Source organism: Motacilla alba, chromosome 13 (genome assembly GCF_015832195.1).
Source record: "Motacilla alba alba isolate MOTALB_02 chromosome 13, Motacilla_alba_V1.0_pri, whole genome shotgun sequence".
Classification (NCBI taxonomy): Eukaryota; Metazoa; Chordata; class Aves; order Passeriformes; family Motacillidae; genus Motacilla; species Motacilla alba.
Genome location: NC_052028.1, coordinates 4,424,843 through 4,448,061, shown reverse-complemented (window position 1 = coordinate 4,448,061; position 23,219 = coordinate 4,424,843). Strand labels below are relative to the sequence as shown.

Here is a 23,219-nt window from a genome sequence, read left to right as displayed (position 1 = left end):
TTAAATACAAGTAAAACAATGCTTATTTCAATCTAATTATATCCCCATTCCTTTTAATCTTTCAATCTTCCATACACAAAGAATATGCTAAGTAAAATCTGTCATCTTTGACCAGTTTCTAGTTAGCATGAAATTCCTAAGATCCTCATTAACTAATTTAAAAGCTTTTACTGCATTAAAATTTTAAAGTATGAGATGCTTTGTAAAGGGAAACATTTATTCAGCAGAACTGGGGGGATTTAACATGTGTGCCTTCCATTGAAGCTGCATCTATTTACTCAACTTTTATAGTTACAGTTTCTCCTGCTTATTAAAGATTTTTGTCAGAAATTCTGATATTAAACACTGCAGCTTTAAAAATTCCTAGCAAGTTGTATATAATGTTTCTGATTTCTGAAGTGAGCATTCCCATTGATACTAAAAGGGAGATTTAATAAAGTTATTTGCAGAAAATGTCCCCAGATCTTAATTATTTATTTGCTGTATTTTAATGCTTGAGATAAAAATGTAATGAAATGTGAGGAGGGATGTCACTCAAAAGTGAATAAATGACAGTGAAGTGAAAAGGAAAATGTCAGTTCTCATCAGTGTTGCTTCTGAATTTTTGTCCTGTGACTAAAGATTATAGGTTTATTAAAGATGAACTTCCACAGGGCTACTGCTGCTGATCCCTTACTTGAATTAGGTAACTGCAGCCCAGCCTAGGAAATAATTACAACTGGTAAGTAGTTTCCTTCAGAGTGAGAAGAAGGTGAGCATGCTGGAGAACCCACATGCAAGTCTTGTGTTGACAGATTTGTACCTTGAGGAGCCAGGCTGTGTCACTAAACTGCAGGAGAGCTTTTCCAGTGAGTGACACTGTTAAAAAGGATTTGTGTAGAAACTTCCTGAGTGCTTACAGCAGTTATTAGAGTAAATTGGATATGCACTGTGCCTGATTAAGCATATTCCCACATATGTGTTTACCCTGAAAGCCAGAGCTGTCCCCAGGTTCTCTTGGCTGGATTGTGATCTGTGAGATCTCACAGAGTCAAACTGCATCAAGCCTTGGGGAACATTCTGGTGTCACCTTGGCAGCTGCTGGTGGCACAGAGTGGAACCTGCTGGAAATCCTCTGCAGCCAGAGTCCAGCAGAATTGTCCTGGTGCTGAGCAGTGGCAAAGGGCTGCACACTGCTCGAGTTCACAGCTCTGAACAAATGGGCATTAGCTAAAGGGAAACCTAATTAACCTGGTTCTAACACGCTCCTTGAAACGTGGTGGCAGTTGAGCTGTAAGCAATGGACAGTGGCACCATACCCCAGTGAAATTCTGGGAAATAGGCAGAATTTTAGCAGCGTTTTATTTGAACGCTGAGGATCAATAATGCTGGCCTTCAGGGCAGTCTCATACTCTGGTACCTTTCCCCTGGAACTGTTGTAAGAAAAGTGAGAACCTGGATAGAAAAATTTCTTTGACATCTGTTTGTTATGTTTAGAGATACTGTGAGCTAGTCACGTGTTCTCAGTATTGCAAAGAAAGACTTAATTGCACAAAACTGTAGCAAATTGTCTTTTAGATGTCCTTTGCATAGACCAGCTATTTTATTATTATTATTGTTATTATTATTGTTATTAGTAGTAGTAGTAGTAGTTATTGGACATTCCTTTTAACTGATCTTTGTTTCTGCTTTTCCGTGCTTTGTTGGATTTTTTTTTAACTAAAGCAAATATCCTGACAATACATAGCTCTGCACTTTTTTGCTTGACATGGATCAGTGAATGGAGTTTATTAATTCAATGTACTGATTTTCCTGGTCACACAATCCTACTGCAGCTGGGCAGAGTGGTCTTCATACTTCTTGGCTTCATCTCCCACTCCCTTACCTTGTGTTTCCCTTCCTAAGTGCTCCTGGCAAACAGTCCCAGTGGAAGAAGTGACGACCTGTCTGCCCCAGGATGGCTTAAAAACTGTCAAATATAGATGCGAGGCAATCAAATTAAAAGTCTCATTGGTGCTTCTGGTGGCTTCTGCAGAGAAATGGAAAATAAATGCTCTGCCCAGCAGCAGAAAGACTGAAGTATTCGTTCCAGAGAATTAAGGACACTTCTAGTGAGGCGAGGGGAGGAGCAGAGCCATCAGTTGCCTGGTAGTAAATATGTTTAATGTAAAGCAAGCAGAGCTTAAAGAGCTCGTTTGTCTTCCAAATTTCTTCCAAGAGCAGATTAAATACTCTTGGCTTTCTTGGGGGTGAGATGGAGAAGATGAGCTCCCTTGTAGATCAAAATCACTTTCACAGATTTATTTAGTGTTAAATATCAAAGCAACTGGCTAGATCTGAAGGATTAGGATGTTTCTTCCTTTGCCATGTAAACAGATGAAAAAGGAACAAAAAGATAACTGTTTTATGCATGCAAGACTTAAAGCAGTTCATTTGTGAGCATAACATTTTTATTTCTCTAGCTTTCATTAGTTATTTGTGCAGTTGGTAGATATAAAAATTGGAAAATATTCGTGAGGCTTATGTATATTGACAAGGGATGCAGAATGGTGCCTTGCACTTTAGAATTAAAGGGATGTTTATAAAGTATATTTTACGTACTGAAATATTCATCCTCTATCCTATATCTGCCAAACAATTCCGCAAACACAAACAGAAAACTCAGAATACATTGCTTATCTATTTTAATTTGTTTTGCATACACTGCCCATGTGATAGAATACTGCTCCTAGGTCATGAGCATTATTTCATACTTTATATTTGTTTATATTCAAACTCCATAAATTCTAGCCTTAACAAACATGTGAGATATATTTATTTTAATATTCAAATACCCATCATTTTTTGGCCACTTGTAATCATATTTTAATGTCATGAAGATTTAGGACTGCTGCAAGCCAGAAGGCATAAAACATTTAGTGCATTGCTACAATTTTTCATTCCAAACTATTCCAGAAAACTTCATAAGAACTTCTGGGTTTTTTTCTGGCACTTTCTTTGGGCTTTTTTTTTTTGGACAATTGGAACGCTGGAGCTCTGAAATCCAAACCCATGCAGTGTGCAGCCATTTAATGGAATCGATGTGATTAATACTTTAAGAAGATCAGCTGCAAAATATAATGCACATGTCTAAATAGTGTTTTTCATCCTGAAGGGATTCCAAAGTTCTGTACCAAATTTGAGGGACAGAAGGTACTAATCTGCCACACAGTAATAGAGGAAACTGCCTGCTTCTGTTAAGGCTCATATTTATTCTTCTGTTAGAGATAACCTGCACACTTACATGGGATCAGCATTTGCATACCTGAAAGTTAATTGCTAAATTATAAATTCTATGCAGGCATTAATATCTAATGAATAGCAAGCAATTATATTTTAATAGTGCCTGAGAAAACTGGGATTCCCTGCCCTGAGAATTATGAAATATAAAGCTCTAAAACTGAAGGGATGATAGTTAATTCAGTTTAGGAGGGATGTCAGCAGGTCAACTGGTCCAACCTCTCCTTCATAGTGAGGTGGTTTTGAGGTCAGGCACCAGACTCAGGCCCATAGATTTTAGGGCAGGCTCCCTCCAACCCCCTACAGGCTGTTACCTCTGAGTGCTGTGCATCTTCTGCAGTGTATTGAGCTGCTTAAAAAGTTTATAACATCTGCTTGTTCTCACTGCAGCTCCCTGCTTGTGTATCCATGTGTGTGTGCACACATCCCACTCCCTCATATTAATGAATTCAAATTGCATTTGAAATACTGATGAAAACTACTGTTAAGTAGCACTGACAGAAGGGGAGCGGTTCTGTTAGGTCTAAATGCTAACTCGGCTTACTGGGCATTTTGATTGACTTAAACTCCTCAATTTGGTAAAGTTTTTTGTACATTAAAGGAGTTACGGTCAAAGAAATGCAATTAGCATTTCTTAACATGATTTTTAACATGATTTTTATTTTTTATCTTATGTGGAGGTTCTCATCTAAGGAGGAAAGGAATTTATTCCTCCTCTCTGCAATATGTGGAGGATTTGTGAAGTGAAAAAAGTATTTTGAGGCTAATGACTGAACTGAGATTGTCTTCCTACAAAAATCCTAAATTACATTAAGTCTAGATTACATTGTAATTAGGTTAGATATTCTTTCAAACATGAAGTCAGTGTTTTGCATGTTGCCCTTCAATTGACTGAATTTACACTTCCTGTCTGATAGGTCACTTTATCATTATGCTGCCACAAAACTCTTTAAATAGACGTTATTTTAGAGATAAATTCAGCTTCAGAAGGCTTCTTTCTCAGAAAGGATATTACATATTACAAAGGATGATGCCATTGCTTGTATGTGATATCAGAAACATTAATACAATAAAAGATTATGGTTTTGGTAGTAGTTTTATGAATGCAATTTCACCTGGAATTATATTCTAAATGGATTTTGTTACAGTAAGATTAATTTGAAAGACCCAGCTATCTTAAATACAAATTTTTACTGCATCTTTTATATATCTTTTTATTGGGTATATGAATAGGAGTTGGATATGAGTCTTGTTTGAAAAGAATACACTGTGTAACTCAAAAGTGCTGGTAGGGTCAAATTTTAGCTTCTGCTCAAAATTTCAGCAAATAACCTGCTTGGCCTCTGGAAGGAGCTGTGTGGCTCAGCTGCAGCAGTTTCTTAACTTATATTTCATATAACTTCTTTGCTCGTGCTGGTGATCAGTTGAAACTCATCCCCTGATCCTGGTAAAGCCACGGGACACGGTGTTGGGGTCTGTGCAGGAGGAGAGGTGTCTTTGTGCTCTCATTAACAGTTTTGGGGTGCACAGAGAGCCCTGCCTGGCTGTCACAGAGCACTGGGACTTCAGCATTGCACAGGCTCCTCAGTCTGATGCCTGACCTTCCCATGAGGCAGTCTCCCTTCCTTCTGGAAACTGTGCATAATGAGTCCAGATTCTGGGCTCAGCTGAAGCTCTGTGTGTGTCCTCAACATTCTGAGCTGACATGGGCGTTTGATTGGTTTCTGCCTGGTTTCCCAAGTCTCAGGACAGTGTAGCACAATCTGTCCCCCTCTTTTCCCTCCCAGCTGTTGGCAGCTTGGAGGAGTCACACCAAAAGCTGGTGACAGAGGGTTCTGTTGGTTGTGCACAAGACGGAGCCCTCGAGGGTGTTTCCCCCCCGAGTCACAGGAGCCCCTTTGCTTGAGTCACTGAACGTGAAGTTGGGTAACATGGAAAGTTCTGGGAGCAATCCCTTGTTAACAAGGTGTGAAGCTCTTGCACCCCTGGGGTTTTCTTCAATCTCAGATTTTTGTGTCATCTACTGCAACATGAGTTTCCCTCTCTTTTTGTTTGTGTGTGTCTCTGTATCTTTTTTTTTTGTTCTTTTCCTTCAGAAAGATGCAAGTGACTTTACTTGAGACTTACTTTTTCATACCTGCAGTTCCCTTTTGTGTGATCTTTATTTTTCTTCTAAACAGTCACACATTTTTTTTCTCCTATTTCTCTGTTTGTTTGGAGAGTTGGATGTTCCCTGAATTCCTGCCCTTATGTGCAAAAAACTGGAATTGTAGCATAGGTAATTCTCTTATGAAATACATATCCCAGGCAATTAAGGAAATCTTACTTAAAATTCCTAATTGTTTATCTGCACAGGAGGTATTGGAGTGGAGGATTTCAGAGCTCTTTAAACATACTTTTTGACCTTTTTTTTTTTTTTCCAGCCAGTTCAATAAATACAATTGTAGCTGGGCCAGTCTGTAGTTCTAACTCAGGCACGTATTTATCTGTACAGCCCATCTGCAAGTAGATATTTATTCTTTATTTCTTTGTTTGATATGTAGCTTAAAGAAGGCAGGGTGTTGAGTAGTTTGAAACAAAATGTTTTCCCTAAAAAAAAATAAGCAGCAAGGCAGCCAGTGAGAGCATGCTGGTGACAAACACTTGAGTGCCAGGGAGAAGCTCCTGCTGTGTCTGAGCCCTCTCTGGCAGCAGCAGCTCTGCTGTGTACGTGGCAGTGGCACTGGGCTCTGTGCTGCACTGAGAGCCCGGCTTCATTCTCAGCAATTTGTCAATCAGTGTCACTGCCCTGCCTCAGAGCCCTGGGCTGGTGCCTCTGCATGGCTCCAGCCTGTTCTGGAACTGTCAAAACTCACTCACAGGGGCCTCACCTCTCACTCAACCAACACTCTGCTTCATTGACATGTGTTCAGTTACGTGTTTGGGGTTTGAGTTTATTTCAGGCGAAGTATTACTCCGTAGAAAATTACTTGTGCCCGTGCCTACAATAACACTGTGTCATTTTTATTTGTATGCCCTTTCTTTGGCTTTAACTAAGCCCTGAAGGCTTTGGAACTGAAGGATTAAAAAATAACAATAGCAAATAAAAAGCATGATTTTATTTTCAATGCTGCTAGGTACCTCATTCTGTGTACCTCATTTATTATTTGCTAGATAGCTGTAGGCATACCAGCAGCTCACCGAAGGAATGAACAGAAAATATGGAAACAGTGATTATCCTCTAAAATCCAAATTAAACAGGCTATTTTCATTACTGCTTTTATGTCATTTCTCTAAATTCTTTAGGTACCTTCATATCCCAGACTACTTCTATTTGCTCCAGTTCTGTAGTTAACAGCTTTAATGAGAAGATGAGAATTGAAATGTAATTTAAATGTTCCCCTAGAAACTCGTGTGCATCCTGTGAGTGAGGAAGCATTGTGTGTAGAACATACTCTTCACTGCAGGGCTTCTTCACCCACAGGACCACCTGATCCAGCCCCAGCTGAAGCCACTGGAAAGGCTCCAGTGACTGCCAGCAGGCTTTGGATCAGGGTGTGTGAAATGAGGTCATGTGGAAAGATAAACAGGAGATACCATATTCCAGATGTAGCTGTGCTCATGTGCCCTAAACGGGGAGAGCTGCTGGGAGCCCACTCTGCTAGAGATGCTGTTTGGAGAATAAATGGCTGATGGCACAGGATCAGAAGGACTCAAAAGACACCAGCTCTTGATTTACTTCTATTTTTCCATATACAAACTGAGTAGAGGCTAAAAGCATAATGCTTTTCTCTAAGTGGCTCTGAGATACCACTCCGATTTTTTTTCCCTTCATCTCTCCTATTCTTTTTTTTTCCTTTTCATTATACTAAGAGGCTACGTCTTCCATCAGAGTTTAGAAACTTATAAAGAGAAAGGTTTCTCTGACTTCTCTTTCCCTGGCTGCCCTTTCCCTTCCTGTTGTTGCAGAAAGATTTGTCCCACCATAAATGGGAGTTCTGATGATTCTGACTGAAACCACAAATTAGTTGGGCAGAGTTTATGGTTTAGTTTACTTAAAATGTTTGGTTTGGAGTTTAAAGTAGTTTATGCAATGGAAAATCTATATATGTGTGGGAAGCTGGACATGCGTACTTGTATACCTGAAGTTTGGAAATACCAGAGTAAGAAGGAAATCTATGCAGAATTTATCCAAAATTGGATTAGAATTCTTGATGTACTGCATAGATACTGGAAATTAATTTGTTGAGTTCAAAAATGAACTAATCACCTTACAATTTAATCTCAGAATAATTTCACTGTAGATGAAAGCTGGGAGTATTCTCTTGAAAATATATCCAGCACCCTCCATTTTTGAAGCAGGCACAGTCCATTTGATGGTTTTTGCTTTCTGATATCTGTCATATGCTCATCATGGATTCCTGATGCAACACTGGAAAATCTTTCTGAAATCTTTCTTGCTCTTTTAATTGTGAATTCATATGTATTTGTAGTAAAGTTCTCAGCTTCCAATTCCACAGGCAAGCTGGAGATGGAGAGGAGGGAGGCTGCCTTAGTGTTTCACCTTCAGCAGCAGCTAGAAAAGTGTGAGACACTCAAACTGCTGTTGCCTGTACTCTGCCTGTTCTGTGAATAAATAGGTTGTCAATCTAGCACTTTAAACAAGCACTTTCTTCTTTTTTAACCTTGCTTCTTGACATTTTCCATTAAGCATGCTGTAATGGAAAAGATGAGGAGAATTTCTCTACACAGCAGGAATAGCAACCTGTCTGCTTAGCACCAAGGGCCCTTTGCTGTGCAGTGACTGAGAGCTCCATCCCACACTGGATTGCTTCTTGAGATGAGATGCTGATAGCCCTTCCCTGTGTGACTGTGGCTGCCTGGCTCTGGGAGAATTCCCCAGCCAGCCAGGAGGCAGCACACTGCTGAGTGTGGCTGCAGAATGCAGGCAGGCTCTGCCGAAGCCCCGAGCACTGGGTGTGCTGCCTGCAGGGAGCCTGTCCAGCAAAGGCCATCTGTCCAGCTGTGCCACTGAGCCTGGGCTCTGAAGGCTCCTCAGGCAGGCACTTTGTCCACTCTCCAAACCCCTTGATGGCCACCAAGCCCATGAGATATGTAGAAATCCTGTGTGTGCAGAAGGTGTTCATCAGTAATAATCACTGCTTGCATGCATCGGTAGGAAGATTTAAACAGAGACAGGCAGTGCAATTCCTAAATATAGGCCTTTTTTAGAAGAAAACTATTATTACTACATCATAATGGACTTCTGTTTTCTGGTTGGTCTAACAGACTAGAATGCTGTATGGATGATGCTTGAAGAAAGGCAAAACCAGAAATCCATAGATGCACATAGGCATGTACTGAGACATAACCATGCAAAATACCTGATTAGTTGTCCATTACTTAAAGCTGTTCAAAGCTAATTCATCATTTCCTTTTAAGGAAGATATTGTCTAAGCACTTAGATCTCATTGTAGTGTACTGCTGTTGCTTCCCTTCCTTCTGATATTTATGCTACTCAAACACCAGGTCTGCCTTTGGAAGGCTGCAGTTAAATAAGCTCTGTGGAGGTAGCATCGTGTTTCCTAGCAACACCATGTCTGTGGCACTGATGCTGCCTTGCCTCTCTTCTCTAAACGCAAAGTCATGTCCATTAATCCCCAGCTGCACTTAAAACTTTTCAGGGATTTTGCTAGCTCCCTACTGTTCATGTTTTTATTTTGCTGAGATGCTGCAAGGCAAACTGCTTCAGTGATTTAATTCTTGTCAGTGCCTCAGTAGAAAACCAACCACATGGGTATATTCACAATTACTATTTCATTTTCATTTAAAACAAATAATTTGTCCTACACTGTGATGCCTCCCCTCAAACATTATCATTTTGGTCATTCAAACAACCTGACAAATGGAAGAGATAAACTAAATGTCTTGAAAATCTATTACCTGTGCTGCAAAAGTAACTGATTTTTTTTAAGCTACGTAGTGGCAAAATAACCCTAAATTTAAGTGAAAGAGGCATTTTTTAAATAAACAGCAACATTGAAATAAAACTTGTAGGACTTGTTTCTGTCTGCCAACAGCCTTCTGTGTTAACATGAACTGAATAGTCTTTGACCTCTTGTGATACCAGCTGTGTGAGTTCCAGGGGTGTCACTTTGTTGTATGGGAAGCTCCTGCAGCATTGTGAGAATGAGTCTGGGGTCAGAGAAACTGCTCTCTGACTTCACCTGGCTACAGCCAAGGCAGCTGGGAGGAGCAGGACGAGACAAACTCAGAGCTGTGGCTTTCTGAACAGGTTTGTAAAAGCGCACACCTATTGTCAGGCAACACAGCCTTCCTCCTGCTCAAAGAGGTGCTGTGAGAGGTTGGCTGCAGGCCTCAAATCTTCTGTCACCCCACAGGCAAAGAGCTGTTCTTGTGTGGATTGGGTGTTGATGAATCTGGTTGTATGTAGCAAGGCTGCAGTTTGTTTTTCGTACATTTTTCCATAATGAATATTCAGTAAGATACAGTAATATCTCCTGAGACTCATTTACTTACAGGAGAAAGGAGTTGAGGTATTCTATCACCTATGGACATTTGTTAGAACATGTAAGTAGCTTAATTAATATTTTTGTTCCTAATTTGGCTATACAGTAAGTCCTGTCATATTCATAGTCAATTCAAAACACTCATCTTTGAGGATATCTCTTCTAATATGTTTTTTCAGAAAGTGTAAGATGTGACACCAAAATATAAGTAAACTTAGTGTTAAATAAGTAGGTATTCTAAAATTACCATCAATGGAGGAAAATATTAATTAATTTATTTAAATAAATAAAAGTATTTATTTAAACTTTGGGTTTAGACATGTTCTGGAGAATAATGCAACACTCAGTACAAAAAGTCCTCTGAACATTGACGAGCTTGTTGAAGATGTGTACACACATACGGTGGGAAAAATAAGAGACAGATCTCCTGTCAGCAGACTGTCATTTCTATCAGTTCAAAGTCTGCACCTTTAGAGGGTTCTTGAAACATGTGTTAGAGCAGGGAGGGCTCCTGAGCTAGGTCCCCGTTTCTGCAGGGCGTCCCCTTCCTTTACCGAGCCTTTTTGTCTGCACAGTAACACGGCCTGAGCGCAGCGGGGTGGGAGTGCCCGGGGCTCACCTTGTCCGTTTGTCCTCCCAGATGGCTGTCCGGACCTGTGCAATGGCAACGGGAGGTGCACGCTGGGCCAGAACAGCTGGCAGTGCGTCTGCCAGAGCGGCTGGAGGGGCCCGGGATGCAGCGTCGCCATGGAGACCGCCTGTGCCGACAGCAAGGACAACGAGGGAGGTGAGCAGAGCCTGCCGGCAGGGCACGGGCCGCGCACCCCGCCTCGGGACTCGCTGTCCTGCAGCGTCCTGCGCCGCTGGCAGCTGCCACCTTGCTGTCCGGCAAGGGACAGGAGCTATGGTCCTGCGGGACACGCGGGGACCCCCGGCTCGGTGCCAGCCCAGCCCGGGGCGGAGCACGGCCCGGCCGAGCAGAGCTGCGGGCTGCTGGGGCAGCGGCACGGGAGCTCCCTGCGCCCCCGGAGCGGCTGGCAGAGCCACCGTGCTGGCCTTGTTCTCTCCCTCCTGTGCACAGCCCCTGCCAGGCTGTCCCTTGCTGTGCACAGCCCCTGCTAGGCTGTCCTTTGCTGTCCTACACCCCTGCCAGGCTGTCCCTTGCTGTCCCACACCCCTGCCAGACTGTCCCTTGCTCTGCACGGCCCCTGCCAGGCTGTCCCTTGCTGTCCTAAACCCCTACCAAGCTGTCCCTTGCTGTCCCACACCCCTGCCAGACTGTCCCTTGCTCTGCACAGCCCCTGCCAGGCTGTTCCTTGCTGTCCTAAACCCCTATCAAGCTGTCCCTTGCTGTCACACTGCACAGTCCACGTGCCAGGCTCTGCAGGGCTGGGTGAGGTGTGCTCAGTGAGCATGTAGGGGCTGACATCCCTGCTCTGTTCTCCCTGCTCTGTGTTAGGCATATGGCTATTAAATATAGGATGTGTCCTGTGTTTCTCTTCAAAGATGTTTTTCGGGTTTTGTTGAGCCTTCCATGGTGGCCTGAAAGCAGTTCTTTCTAAACAAGATTGGTTAATTTGCTCTTTCATTTAAAGTAACTTTCTTATTCCTTTCAATATAATGTCTTTAGTAAGTCACATAGATTCTTTTTCATATGCTTCTGCTGTAAATCAAGCATCAGGCACAGCTATTTTCCTTGAGACTCCTTCCCTTTCCTTTGGCCAATAATTAATCTAAAGAAAACATCCGCTGTTTGCTGATTAATAAATATTTTATAAATGTATTTCCTAAAACTGCAAAGCAACATTGGGCTGTATCAAGGGTAAAATTGTCATTAGGCTGAGTGCTTTAATTTAAGTCCCAAACTGAGGAACAGATGTATTTGGTTTTGATTACATGATATTAACCACACCTGAATATCATCAACTTGTTTTAATTTCTAAATCTTCTGTTAGCACCTTGGTTTCACATGCTCAGTGCTTACAAAAGTATTTTAGAAGTTCAAAAGCTATTTCAGTATCAGAGAACTAGAACTTGCTTTATAGCTGTTACTGAATTATAGGAAGCAGAATCTAACTGCCAGAGTACATTAATTGGCTTTTAAGTATACAACAAAACCCACTGAACTTGTGTTAATATTCAGTGTAAGAAACTAAAAGGTGAAATGCTTAGGTTTGCATTTTTACATGCTTTGAAGATTATAAAGGGAAATTTGAAAACAGATGTATTATTAGAATTTCCTCAAAGAAACAAAAAAGGTTGGAAATGTTATTAGAAAAATTGGAAAAAGATGTTTATTTATCCATCCAAGACATTATTTTGCATTTGTAAATCAGACAGACAAGCAGGGGAAAAAATGACCAGTGACACTATTCAGCTGCTCATCCTAATGAAAAACTGTAGAATGGTAAAACTTATTCAAGGAAGGTAAACAGGAGCTCATCAGAGGCAAAGAATACAGAGAATTGCCATACAACAGATACATAATATTATGAATTAATAATTACTGCAGAATTGTATGTTCCATTGTCATGTGAGTTGCATGGATTTTGGTTTACCATAGTAATGCACCTGAAAGAAAATTAGTTGGTCTAGCTGAAGGCTGGAAAGGCTTAGGGGAGCACTCTGCAGATGTTCTCAGTGTTTGCATTTTAAGTTGTTTTTTTCTAGAGACTAGAGAGGTTACTGGTCACTGGTTCTTGTGAGTGTAAATAGTTTGAAAATTTAAGCTTGGTCCAAGATCCAAACAACCTGAGAAGTCCCTTTGACCCCCGTGTTTTCACATGGGTTTTTTTGATAAAGGTGGAAAATAATCTCTCATCTTCTGACCCTTTGCTCGGCACTTTAATTCAATGATCATTCCTGCTCTTAATAGTCTCATCCCTATTAATTCCCATGGAATGTTTGTATAAGGGAGCTCATCACCTGTTCAGCTGCTGTTTCTCCACAAGCTTTTCAGGCACTCCTGAAAATCCAGAGGCACTTAGAGCCACGCTGTGTTTCCTGCACACAGCTCCCCTCAGGCTGTGCCACTGCAGCACTCTCAGTGGTCTGTGCTCCTGCGGTTTGCTCCATCATATTTTGGGGTTCACATTCCTCTGAGATGTCCAGGGGTTCTGTCCCATGTGAGCACAGAGGCATTGTCCTGACCACCAGTTTATCAAATTCACAAGAACTACAACAAAACTCAAACACAAATATAATGTTAATCACTTAATGATTAATATCTCAGAATGCAGCCCTGCCTTTGCCTGAGATGAACTGCTCTGTACATGCCTGGTTCACTGCACACCTGGCAGGAGTCTGTGCTCTGAGCTCTGTGTTCATAGGGGAGTTTGCAGGAATGGAGAGGCTGGAAGGGCTGTGTGTGTTCTGTGCCTCAAGCTGCACCTTTATGTAATTGTGACTCTTTATATAAAGGAACAGATAAAATTAAGTTTTCTCATTAGACAAAGCTGAAAAGTGTACTATGGGAATCAATAGCAAAGATCCAGCTAGTTACCAGAACGCCAAGTTTCACATAAAATGCAAGTTTATTGGAAGTTAAAGAAATTGCCTCTTCTCCCAGTCACTCTTTTCATTTGAAACTCAGCTGAGTTTATTTGCAGCAAAGTGTTGGACTCATTTGCTGCTCCATTACCAACATCGCTCTGTTAACATAAGCAAGTAGTTCTGGGATAGTACAGAACACGCAAGCTGTTCTTTTGGAAGGCAGTAGGGTAGCTAAAAATACTTTTTTTTCCCCTTTTTCCTAAATGAGGTCTTTTCTGGACAGTTCAGCCTCCTTCCTTTCTGTCCATCTCTGCATATTGTTAAAATACAATTCCTTCAGCATGTCACTGAGAGGGAACTATCATTTCCTGTCTTCTGTGGCAGCAGATTTAACATATTTTGGAGCTTTTTCCCTGTTCAGCCATTCTTATTGCAATTGTATCTCACAATCAGATTCAAATGCCTTGGGCCAAGTCTTCATTTTATGGATGTCAAGGAGAGCATTGCCACTGACTCCAAAGGGTTTCCCATTTGTCCTGCTTTGTCTTATTATCTGCCACAATGCAAACTCCATACCATAGTTCAAAAAGAGAAAAATGAAAGATAATACTTAATATTTTCTTTCCATTTTAGATTAATGTCCTTTCATTGGTTTATTCCTAGAAGAGGCAGATGAGTCCCCCTCTCTCTTAGACTTACAAATCTTCATTTTAAATGAGATGTCAGTGTGGATTACTGGCATGAATAAAATGTGATTCCAAAGCAGGGAGAGGAGAGAGTCTCCAAAGCTGCTTTCTCCTCTTAGGTCTGTTCAGGGTGAATTATCTGAGGTAACACTGGGAAATTCACCTGCTTTTGGCCTCACCATCACATGTCAAATCAAGATACTGGCTTAACTAGGTCTGGCAATGCCCAAGGCCAGTTTGGAGGGGCTTTGAGCAACTGGGACAGTGGAAGGTGTCCCTGCCGATGGCAGGGCTGGCACTGGGTGAGCTTTAAGGTCCCTTCCAACCCAAACCAGCCTGTAGTTCTGTGATTCATGATGAACCTGTTTAGGGTTACCATGGAGCACAGGCTACTTTACTGAAAAAAATTGAAAGTCTCTTATTTATCTTTTTTGGGTTTTTTTTTTTTTCTGGGTTTTTTTTTGGTTAGGTTTGTTTAAGGGTTTTTGGTTGTTTTTTGTTTTTTGTTTTTTTTTTCATTTCTCCGTATGGACAAAGCCTAACTGAAAAGCAAGGGGATTCTGACATGGACTCTCTTTTAACATCTCTCTAAATTAGAAAGTGCTTCTGTTTTCCAAACCATGTTTGGATTACATAATTTTCTCACTGTGGCTGCTTCTAAAGCTAATATCTTCCCTTAATCAGTCCCTCAGTAATCTAATCATTATTAAGCATCTTTTGGAGGGATTAGAAATAGCTTTAGTTTAAGACCTGTAATTGTGATTACAATATATAATCCCCCTAATAGACACATATAACCCATTTAATTCACCGTGGCTTTATTTTAGGAAATTAAGGCATTACTGATGGTATTTTGAGGAATGGGAGAGGATATGCTACTTTTTGCATTCCTATTTCTTTTGGCATATTGCACAAGGAAATCACTACTGTCGCTGTTTATACCCATCATTTTGCAATAACTATTTTACAATAATTTGCTTGTTCCTAAATAGAAAAATGTTTTTAGTATCTCAAAACAGTCTCCTTAAATTACTTCTGATTAACTAAACTTCTTCTTAGACTTTGCAGCGCTTCCAGCTGCATGAGACAATGGGATACACAGCAAAACTCAGATGTCTTTCCTCTAGTTTCACAAAATGCTGGATGCAGTTGATATCCTTCACATTTAGGAATCTTTGTCCTGAGTGTCTTGGGATAATTTGGGAAAGAGATTTAAGAATCCTGTCCTCTGCAGAGGCAGCCTTGGCACGAGCCCATATTGCCCACTGCGGCTGCTCTTTCTAGGCTTTGCTTTTCCTTCTTTCTCTCTTCTCCCACCTTTTGCATCTGTTCAAATTTACTCATTTTTATAGTTTTTTCTTGGCAAGAGATTCAAATTATGTAATCTCAGAGAAAGAAAAGCAGGAAATAAGCAAAGTTTTGCTAAATTTGTTTCCTAGTTGATCAGGATGGAGAGGGCAGGTGCGGGCAGGTTAAAAAGAAATAAATTTTTATAAAAGCTTAAATGCAATCACTGCTTCTATCACTTCCCAGATCACATTTCTCCTCACAATGTAATTATCTAGACTAAAATTGGTAGGAGAAGGAAAGGAAGCAACCCATAGCAGTATAGAATACTAAGCCAAACAGAAATGAGGAATTTCTTATTTGTTATGCAAAGTGGCACATTCTTTTTAAAATACATTTTAATTTCTTTTCCGCTTGGCTTTCCAAAGAGAGTTGTGCATCTCTCAGAAGGCAAATTTTGCCCTTCAGTTTGTTACTCTGTATCTTTAACCCCACCAGGAAGTACAGTTGGTGGTAATTCTGTTTGGCACAATACATTAAAGATAATGAATTAGAGAAAGCCAGCTATCTGCTCCAGTATGAAATCTCTCCAATTCACAAGAAAAATGCATTTCTAGTGAAGTTCACTGTCAGGACAGTGCACTTGACTGATTGAAAGGCTGTTTATTTGAGTTGTCTTAGAAAACTCATCTCTGAAATTAGACAGAAGGAAAATAGAAAGAAAAGAGAAGTGTCTTCCTGCAATAAACATTTAGAAAAAAATTGCTTTTAGAAAATTACAAATCCTGTGACTTGATACTGCATCAGGCTCGTGACATTTAAGATAATACAAGTATTTCACAGCACAAAAGCAAATCATGTAATTTAGCTTGCCTCAACAAGCATTGCCTCAGCAGGGGTCTCTAATTCAGCGCAGACAAAAGATTTTATGAAGTTCTCAATATAAATACCCAGAATACTCTTGGCACAGAAAATACCTTTCCAGAGCCTGTACAATAGTCAGTTGTGGAACATTAAATGCAATCAGGAGCTGAAATCTGTAGTGGATGGGGGCCAGAGTGAGTCACGTGGGCTCAGGTATAAAATCTGTATCAAAAGTAGGCACTCAAATTTTGACAAGAGCTAACGAGTGTGCTTGTGTGTGATTGTGTTACAGCTCCATGTCAGCCTCTAATGGCCTTCACACACATTAGCCAGCTTATCCCTCCCTGTCCCTCTCGGGATGTGGTCTGCAATAACTCACTCTCACAACCGGGGAGAAGGGAAAGCAAGGAGCTCAGAGCCTGCAAATTCCATGGTTTGAACAGTCACCAGCATCCATGCAGGTGTCCATGTACACTGGAGATGGGCAAACCTTTTTCAAGGTTGTTCTCACCCAGCAGCCCTTTGGGTCAGCCTGGCTCTGAGCGAGGAGTGGTTTGGAGTTGGAGCATCAATTATTCAGAGGTTCTGAGGGACCCCCAGGCTGGAGCTACACCTGCAGTGGGTTCCTGCAGCTGCTGCTCTCAGGAATGAGGCTTTTCCTGCCTGCCAGAGCTCCAGCAGCACAGGGGTCCCGAGTGGGTCAGGGAAGTGGGGTGGGTGCTTCCTCACTCTCATCCTCCAGGGTACTTTAAAACCTCATTGGGAAGATTTTTGGGTATTCAAAGGCACAACCAATCTCCAGGTTCATTCTGCTTTACCACAACTTGGGATTTACAATCCAGCTTGTCCTGAAAGGCAGTTTGGGTTACAAAAATACTCTGTTGTGCTCACAGTTATATACAAAAGCCAGTGTTGTAATGAATGTCCTGATGGTTTACAGGGAGTCTTTACAGGGCTGGAGCAGAAATGGAAGCATTCCCTTTCTTGTGAGCACCAGGAACTTCTGAGGAATTATTTTGAGTGATACATGCCAATATAGATAACAGTAATTAGATCAAGCTACAAAAGTGTGAAAAATTGGGTTAAATATTAGATAAACTTCCTGGTAATAAGATATACTGGGCTGTGGCATAGCCTGCCTGTGGAAGCAGTTTTACATGCAGTTTTAAAGCTCAATTAATATATTTCTGTGTTGGCAGAGAAGGCCTACTCTTTTGATAATCTGATAGAGCATCTCTAATTCTTTCACCTTGGGTATATTAATACTGCACATAATTAAAATCAGTTCATGATAAATTAACTAATTTGCCCTTAGAGTGATCAAAGACCCTTTTGCCCTCAGGGTTTGTAGTAGCTGCTGTTCCCCCCCTCCCCACCTCCATTTTAATCATCAGTCTGAAATGTTTATTGGAAAAAGAAAAATTTCCAGGAATTAGGCTCTGAAAGTCCCCAGCTCCTGCAGCTAGTGAAGTGTAAGGATGCCCTCTGCTGAGCGTGGGCTCAGGAGTTTTGGGTTGGAAGCAGAATTGTCCCTTGCTGGGTACAGAAAGCATTGGCTGAGTAAGTTGGATGTCAGGTCAAAGTTCACTCATTCTGATGTGCATCATGAATTGAACCTGAAGCACAAGATGCAGGTATTGGATGAAGTGTGGAAACTGTAGATAATTTATTCATTGGGATTTAAAAACTGCAATAGCTCAAGCATCAGCTTTCTGCAGAAAGGTGTAGCACCTTTCTAGTTCTGCAATCCAGTAACCTGAACATGGTGAGAAATACATTCAATGATGCTGGAACACTGATGCTGTGAGGTTCTAAACACATTAGAACAGTAATGTAGTAAAATATATCACTGTTGCTCCTGAGAGCTTCTTTAGTCCTTCTAACGATGGTCAAGAGGAGCACAATAATAAGGCAGTCATAAATGCGACATTCATGAACAGGCTAATCTACTTTCAAGTATTTCTTTGAACTTTTCTCTGTGCTGTGTAGTGAAGTCTGCCAAAAAGCTTGTGGAACAGTTCACAAAAAGTTGAGAAATGTGTGGATCCATTAGCCAAGTGAACTCTTCAAGAGGGATACCATGTCACTTGCTTCATTTCTGAAAAGATTTGGGAATTCAGAAAAACCATGAACCGCAATGGAGAGCTAATCCTATGCTGCCAGTTTAAATCAGATCAAAATTTCCTATGTCTTTCATCTCAGTTAAGGCCAAGTCAGGACTTGTGTTGGTCTCAAATTGTTGGAGGAGGTTCAGCACCATCTCAGCTCCCTCTCCAGTCTCCTGCCTTTAGCACGCAGAGCATCAGAGAGGTCACTGCCCATCTGAAACTCAGCTGTGTGTGCCATGAAAAGCAGCAATATTTTGGTGAGGCAAGTGGTGAGGGTTTGTCATTGAATTAACCATATAAATAATTCAGCATACCTGAGGAAATTTGGAGGATGACAAGCTCTGAAATATATATTAAAACCCACAGTACTGAATTCTAATTAAAATTTATGTTAATAGCAGAATTTTCTGTTACAGAAGGTACTTTTTTCTAACTCTACTTTTAACTGAGTCTAGTGCAAATAAATGATTCTGTAATAATTTACTTCATATATAACAGTATAATATGGCTGGGGAAATGGGCTGAGAGAAACCTCATGAAGTGCAAGGTCCTGCACCTGAGGAGGAACAACCCCAGGCACAAATGTCACTTGTGTCACTTCTTTGTCCAGTGACTGAGCACTGGAGCAGGGTGCCCAGTGAGGCTGTGGAGTTTCCATCCTTGGAGACATTTCAAAAGCTGTGTAGGCAACCTGGGCAACCAGCATCTGGCAGCCTTGCTTGAGCAGGGGGGTGGGCCTGATCACCTCCAGAGCTCCTTGCCAATCTCAGCAATTCTGAGATAACAGCCCAGATAGCAAATAAGACAATCATGGGCTAAACGCAGATATATTGTGACAGTAACCACTGCTCTTTCATGCATGGAGGCAGAGATTTCAGAGCAGCAAAGTCAATAAGAGCAGCAGCTGTGGATGTGAGCAGCACAGGGGTGTCCAAGCCTTTGATACTGAGCAGCAGTGCCCAGGGCCTGGCTGTGTGTGCTGAGCAGACCCAGAGCTCGCTGCTGCTGTTGCAACAAGCTGGATCAGCTAGTTCACATGAGGTGAAAATATCCTAAATCCTGAAGCTTGCCATCTGAGGATAAATTACTCCAGGGGAATATAGCCATATAAGTAATAATGTTCTAAAAAATAAATTGTGTTATGTTCTATGCCTGTCTTTTCTAAGTATTGTTTTAAGATGCATCTGAGAACATCTGAGTCTGACTCCACAGAACTGCAGCAAAACCTTCTTACATGGAAGGAATCACAGGCGGGTTTTTCCCTGCTGTTGAATGGAGATATTTCCAGCCTCCCAGGTCCTGAACTGGCAATTCAGAGCAGTTTGATTGCCTGCTTGATTGTTTGTGAGATAACGGTGAGATTGGCAGTGGCAGTGTAATTTACTGAAGATTGCAATGTCAGACAATATCCAAGGGGGCTCGTGAGCATAAAGATGTGATTCACATGACTGACAGGAGCCTGAGGGATTGATATGCCCATTCCAAGTTCATGGTGTCATCACAAGTGTTTGGCTACAGCATCGCATAATCAGCTGCATGATGAGGTCATTACAGGCAGAACTTTTGCTCACCTCTAAGAACAGCTATGGCCAAAATATGATGCAGCTCGAATAGGTAAATGTAAATTTGTCAGAGGGAGTCATTTATATCCTGTGGTTTGCCTCTGTTCTTTCTAGTGTGTTGATAGGGTTTCCTTGCCTGGTGGTCATCTGAGAACTGGGTGGAATTAACAATGGCAAAGCTCAGTTTGTGTTGTAGAGGTCTCACAGACTGGGGGAGAAGCTGAGGAATTCTCAGAGCTCAATAGGAAAACTGCCTTGAGTTATGCCCTGAAGCTAATCATGTCCTCAGAATGATTATATAAAGTGGGGAGAAAATTAGCTGCAGCAAAACAGAAAGATCCTGCAGCCTTGTTGGAGAGAATTTTAAGATGAATGAAGCTCTTAATGTGGATAGGCGAGTGACCTTAAAGCCACATATAGCTCTCCCAACAAGGTAGTTTGTCTGACTTAAATCTCCTTAGAGGCCTGAATGAAACAATGTCAGCATAACTTGGCAATTTTGTTTTTAAATCAGGTCAGGCACAGTCATTTCAGGCTCACAAAATGGGTTGGAAATAAAAGGCTAATTGTAAAACAAGAAAGTTTTTTGTAGTTTTAGGATTTTTTTTCCTTTAGGTTGTTTTTTTCCCAGTTATCACTGTGCTGGTCTGTTGTGCACTTGAAAATCCTGAAAATGCATGAGTCATGATCTTATCCTAAGGTGCTTTTGTCTGCTTCCATACTGGAATGCTCTCTCATGTATGCCCAGGCCATTTGTAGTCAAAAATCAGATTGATACACCTTGGGAAGTGTTACAGACGTAAGTAGATTGCAGATTGATCTCCTGATTCTTGCCAGAGTAGATGAACAAATGTTTGTAAATTGTTAGAGATGATAATATTTCAAAGCAAATGGTTAATAATTTCTAAATCATAGTAGAACTCCATTAAGAGAGCATATTTCAGTTAAATAATGATACCAAATGAAGAGATGATAGAATCGTTACTGTACGTGCTAAAATTGCTATTTATCAAAGTATACAGATTGATCTCCCCCTTGATTCCCTTTTAATTTATCAGGTTAAAATTCTCCTTTTTTTTCTTAAAAATGCATCTTAAAAATATTCTTGATAAATAACCTACTCTGTAATATGATGACTGAACCCACCAATATCGTGACTGATCCTTCCTGATACAATCATGCACACAGGTTGTGAGCCAGGTGTCCACAGGAGGTGGGAGTTCCAGCAGCCCTTCCCTGGGAACTGCCAAAATGGCTACAGTGTAATTTGTGTTTTACTTAGTGATAGCTTCGGCATCCCCATCTCCTCTCAGCTCCTCAAATAGAACAAATAAAATCAAACAGCATAATTCTCAAGACAAAAAAAAAAAAAAAAAAACCAAACAAAAAAAAAAAACCCAAAAAAAAAACCCCACCAAAAAACAGCCAAACAAGAAAATAACTTAAACTGAAATCCTTTATTTCTTCCTCTTCATTTTGCCTAATGTCAGTCTTTGACAGATTTCTTGGGATTTATCCTCATCTAACCCCTGTTTACATTGATTGTAGTGGGTTTTAAGCAGTGTGCTCAAAAGCCTCATCCTCGTGGCACTGTTGACTGAATTACCAGGTTTGGGGCAAGGGGGATGGTATGAAGAATGAACTTTAACCATTTTCCCCAGTGCCTTAAGCTTTCCATGGGTATTACAGCTCCATGCTGGATCTCAGTGGTGCCTGTTACCTTTCAGATGGCCTGGTGGACTGCCTGGACCCTGACTGCTGCCTGCAGGCCACCTGCCAGAACAGCCTGCTGTGCCGGGGCTCGCGGGACCCGCTGGACATCATCCAGCAGAGCCACGCCGCAGCTCCCGCCGTCAGGTCCTTCTACGACCGCATCAAGCTGCTCGTGGGGAAGGACAGCACCCACATCATCCCTGGGGAGAACCCCTTCAATAGCAGGTGAGAAAACCCCTTCAACAGCAGGTGAGAAAACCCCTTCCACAGCAGGTGAGATAACCCCTTCCACAGCAGGTGAGATAACCCCTTCCACAGCAGGGAGCAGCTGGGAACGTGATGCCTGTCTTGGTTTGAACAGACAGGTGTCTGCTAAGGAAGGCAGGAGCCTCCCCTGAAATGGAAAATGTAACCCCCCCTCCCTATGAATGTGTGTAATTTTGAAATTAAAAGGCTCTCAGGCAAAGATATGGGAATAGGAATAACAGTTCTTTACTAGGAAAACTAAAAATACAAATGTAATAGTATAAACAACAAAAAAAACACTGCCAGAGTCAGAACAGGAGCTGACCCCCTGTGGGTCAGGGTGGTGGCACAGTGCCATTCCATGGTGGCTGCAGCCCTCCTGCAGGGCTTCATCCCAGGCATTGATCACACTGGTGCAGTTTATGATGTGGCCTCTATTTTATAACAAGAGTTTCATTAGCATTTCAAGTCTGGTAACGCCCAGAAGAAGGTTCCTTCCACTGAGTAGGAGCTTCTGAGGTTTACATTTTATGAGGACTGCAGTCTAGAGAAAGGGAAAACACTAACTAGTTTCCAGTTCATTTTTAATGTAGTGCCATTAGCACAAATTTCAATAATGGAATAGCATTTCAAATAATTTTTTAAAATCCATTGATTTATGGAATTTTATTGTTTATTCCTTACATAAAACCATTTTACATGTAGCATTGATCCACCTGACTAGATTTTCTTTTTCTTCTTGGTTTTTTTTCCTTTTTCTATGTGTGTTTTCTAAGACAATTAATTATATATTTGCAATGAATCTAAAAGCCAGCACATCATTAATTAATATTTGATGCCATTGTATGCTTACAAGAAGATTGGTATTTATCAATATTATATAAATAGGTCTCCATGGAAAGATGCTAAGAAATGGATGAGTATATTATTTATGTTCATATCACCAAAGTTAAAACTGAAGACCTTCATTTGAGATAACACCCAAAGGATTTCACTTCATTACAGGAAACTTCTTTCTCAGTCAGGATCCCATTACAGGCTTAGTGGGTGATATAGAGCATGTCCCCAAATATTTGTCTGTGAAAAGAGGATCATAATGTTTCTGGATACACCAGGCAGGTCCCCATTGTACTCATCCCTGTGCTGCACACAATCATTTCCATATTCCATCAGGAAACTCCTGTTGGATCCTACCCTATGCAATATAGATTTTATGCTATTCTATAAAATATTCCATTCATACACACATGGAGTTGTTAAAAAAATAGAATAAAAAATTGTTATGCTTTCATCTAAATTTGTGGTGCTTTTTCTTTTTTAATTCTGGAAGTGTTTAAGGCCAGGTTGGACAGGGATTGGAGCAGCCTGATCTAGTGGAAAATGACCCTGCCCGTGGCAGTGGGTTGGAACAAAATGATCTTTAAAGTTCCTTCAAATCCGTTCTGTGATTCTATGAATTAGTGCTCTGAGCTAAACAGGAGCTGAGCATTTCAA

The 23,219-nt window shown here is 41.1% G+C and overlaps 1 protein-coding gene across 19 annotated transcripts in view; it reads left to right on the top strand.

Annotated features, from left to right (window-relative positions):
• Nucleotides 1-23,219, top strand: part of TENM2 (teneurin transmembrane protein 2) — a 1,086,458-nt gene that overhangs the window by 1,022,579 nt on the left and 40,660 nt on the right. For all 19 annotated transcript variants that reach the window (XM_038149757.1, XM_038149758.1, XM_038149759.1 and 16 more), the window contains 2 exons: nt 10,408-10,554; nt 21,494-21,704. In XM_038149757.1, the coding sequence (XP_038005685.1) occupies nt 10,408-10,554; nt 21,494-21,704 (358 nt within the window). The remainder of the gene's footprint in view (nt 1-10,407; nt 10,555-21,493; nt 21,705-23,219) is intronic.